The sequence below is a fragment of the Eleutherodactylus coqui genome, chromosome 1 (assembly GCF_035609145.1).
Source record: "Eleutherodactylus coqui strain aEleCoq1 chromosome 1, aEleCoq1.hap1, whole genome shotgun sequence".
In the NCBI taxonomy this organism is placed as follows: domain Eukaryota; kingdom Metazoa; phylum Chordata; class Amphibia; order Anura; family Eleutherodactylidae; genus Eleutherodactylus; species Eleutherodactylus coqui.
This window is the reverse complement of record NC_089837.1, coordinates 518,873,376-518,876,488: the sequence shown is the minus strand read 5'-3', so window position 1 is coordinate 518,876,488 and position 3,113 is coordinate 518,873,376. Positions and strand designations below refer to the sequence as shown.

The window sequence follows — 3,113 nt, the reverse complement described above, 5'->3', positions numbered from 1 at the left end:
AATGTTACACCTTCACCATAAATTATAATGCATGAGCGGCAGCAGTGAGACCCGACATCTGTTATATGTCTACAGGTATTTTTGGAAAAGGGGTGCAACAATTTTTTTACCTTTTCTTAAAATTGGGCATCATGACATAAACACATATAATGCGACCATTTTTGAAGAAGACCAAAGCCAATCCACAGTTTTTAAAAATTTTTAGTAGGGGTATGGTTACATAGATGTAAGTAATGTTTATGGAAGTATATGGCCTATATGTTAAGGGCCAACATGCTAAAAATATTAAGCCCCTTTATTGTTATTTTGAGAAATAAAACAGTCCCAGACCACTGTAGGTGAAACTTTTTGAAAAAAAGACTCAAATTCATAGAAAGTATACTACTATTCTAATGTTGTCCTTACAAAAAAAAAAAAAAAAACACATAATAATCACACGGTGTGTATTATCACAACAGCTGCAAAAAAATGCAAGACAACGTGGTTTACTTTAATATCGCTATTGCCTCAACCACAACGGTCAGTATACAGTTAATAGAACAGGCGGGTAACCTCGAGTTCATCAATTAAGAAAATATATCGTCTTTGGGAAGGGGTCAGGAGTTCAGAGAAGATGGAAAGGCAACGACACTTAAAGGGACCACAGATTGTTTTCTGTAGATTGTCAAAAAAAAAAAATTCTTGACCAAAGACTCAAAAAATACCAGGGTCTCTTGTCTGGGAAAGTAAAGGCTAGGATATAATTAAGCATCATTTACTTTCATTTGTTCTACAAAAAAAAAAAAAAACATTTTCGGTGCTAAACTTTTTTATTGCATAAGATTTTTTTTGCATTGTTTGTAAAGTTTTACATTAAAAAAAAAACCAAAAAGTACAAGTTAGCATGATCCAATACATAGCGTATTGGTATATTTACACAACTGCAGATATGGCTTCGTGTAGTATGTTACATCGCCGATTAAAATAGCTTAATACATTGGAAATTTAATAAAAACATAATTATTTTTTTTTAAGTTGACCATCAATGTTATTAAATGTTGAACGTTATTCTGATAAACTCTGAAGGGTCATTCTGAGGTGCGAGACTTGTGGGTTAAGTCATCACTAAGTTTGTATCGCGTGTGAGTTTATTGCACAGCTGTCTGTATAAAAGTCCTTAGAAATGTTTTTGAAACTTCTACAAAACAGAGTAACCAATTCTGTTGTATCCTGAACCACAGTCGTAAAACATTTGGGGCAAGGAACACTCGGGGTAGCAGGGGTTAAATGATGTTATACTGGGACAGTTGTCCTCCACAGAAGTTGGAACGGTGGTAGGCTCGGTGGTGTTTGAAAAGACAGGGACTGGCACTGGAATACATTTCAAACTTTCATTCAAGTTTGGACTGCAAGTTCCCACGGGACTCTTTTTAATTGGATTACATGGATTCCAGGGGTCGGAATAAAGGAGCCCATTTAGTAAGTGATGCGGCTCGTACACAGAATGTTCTGCCGGAATGTCTTGGTGTATCTTTACTGATGCACCCTGAATGATCTCTTGCTCAGAGATCATGTTGTTGTAATCAGGGCCCAACAGGTCAAAAAATTCAACAGTTTCTTGGTTACCTTTATCCAAGTCCTTTAAGGTCACCACTCCAGAATTGGTAAGAAGTCCTGGTGAAGAATAGGTAGGTTCGGTGAAGAAAGACGGTGGCAAATTACGATTCCTCAAGGGCACTTTTTTGCATTTTTCCCCCCGAATTTCCCTGGCGTTGTCAAAAAGAGCAGCCAAGCTCTTGCTCTGTAAGTTCATCTGGTTATTGTCCCTCTTCGGAGGAGGTTTATAGTGATAATTTTGGGGGCTATGGCTACTGCTGGAAGACATCACTTGACCTTTCGGAGACCCCTGACTTGTAATTCCATTACTGATCATACCGGTGCATCTTTTAATCTGTTTTTGCAGGTACTTCCTATGGTTGACCTTTCTTTTCGACTTCACAGGCTTGTCCAGGGCTAATTTGATATTACTTGACGCCGTGTTAATAAAACTAAGCAAATCCTTACTTGATTCTTTATAATCTCCACTTTCAACAGCTCCCAAGAAGTCGACTCCTTCATGATAGCCTTTCTCAAAGTCCATGACAGATCCCGTAAAATATAAAGGCATGAAATGAGGATTCATAATTTCAGCTTGGACAGCCATCATCATGAACGATTCCTTAGTCTTTCAAGAGTCAAAAATATCAATCCTGGATGACCTCTGTGGACTGGTTGCCTTGAAAATCATATTCTGATGGTGCCCCGGACTGTTATATCGGTAGATCCTGGTGGATATTTCTGAATTCTCTTATTCGATGTCCGATTTGTAACGTTCAAGATTTTTCAAAAAGTTGAACTTCATCCTAAATAAAAACGAAAATTTGCCACCAAGTAAGATGGATTCTAGTTGAACGTGGAGAACCCAAGAGAGAAGATGCAGTCAGTATCAGGCTTTCAGCTCCTTCTCAGTTTAATTTGTTCTCACCAGAAACACACATCCTGAAAAGAATGGGAGGGACAGATAAGTAGGAGGTCTGCGAGTCTCAATGGAATCAGCTTTCACTAAATCCGTGGGCTGGGAATGATACATCATGCAAGGTCTGGAATAAAGACTACACTGTGCTCTCTTCTCCTCCAGCAACAAAACAAAGTACAATTCCCCTGTTTCCATTCAAGCCTGAAATAACATAAATACTCGTGTTGTCTTAACTGTTTTTTTTTTCCTTCTCCGGCATTGACCTAACAATACGTATTTTTGTTTTTATCATTATTTTAAATGCATCAACTTTATTTCAACTACTTCGTGCACAAATGTTATCGTTCTTTGATTATTTTTAAGCAAATTATTTGTATAAAAAATAAAAATCTGTAAAAATTTTTTGTATGCAGATTATTTTTCCATGAAATAAACGATTATTAATCCGGTTCTTTGCTAGCTTAGTCCAGAATGAATTGCGCAGTCAGTAACCAGTTTAGACTGAAATCAATAGTTGAATTAAAATTTTTGAAAAAAATATAAAATTTACATAAAATTATTTTATTTCACAAAAAAAGAAATATTGCCGCCAACTAAACATTATGGGGGGGGGGGGGTT

General features: G+C 36.7%; 1 protein-coding gene across 1 annotated transcript; it reads right to left on the bottom strand.

Annotated features, from left to right (window-relative positions):
* Positions 1 to 999: 999 nt before the first annotated feature.
* Positions 1,000 to 2,505, bottom strand: FAM181B (family with sequence similarity 181 member B). Its single transcript, XM_066594142.1, has one exon. It carries the CDS (start codon positions 2,186 to 2,188, stop codon positions 1,178 to 1,180), a length of 1,011 nt encoding a protein of 336 aa, XP_066450239.1. The 5' UTR covers positions 2,189 to 2,505; the 3' UTR covers positions 1,000 to 1,177.
* Positions 2,506 to 3,113: the final 608 nt, after the last annotated feature.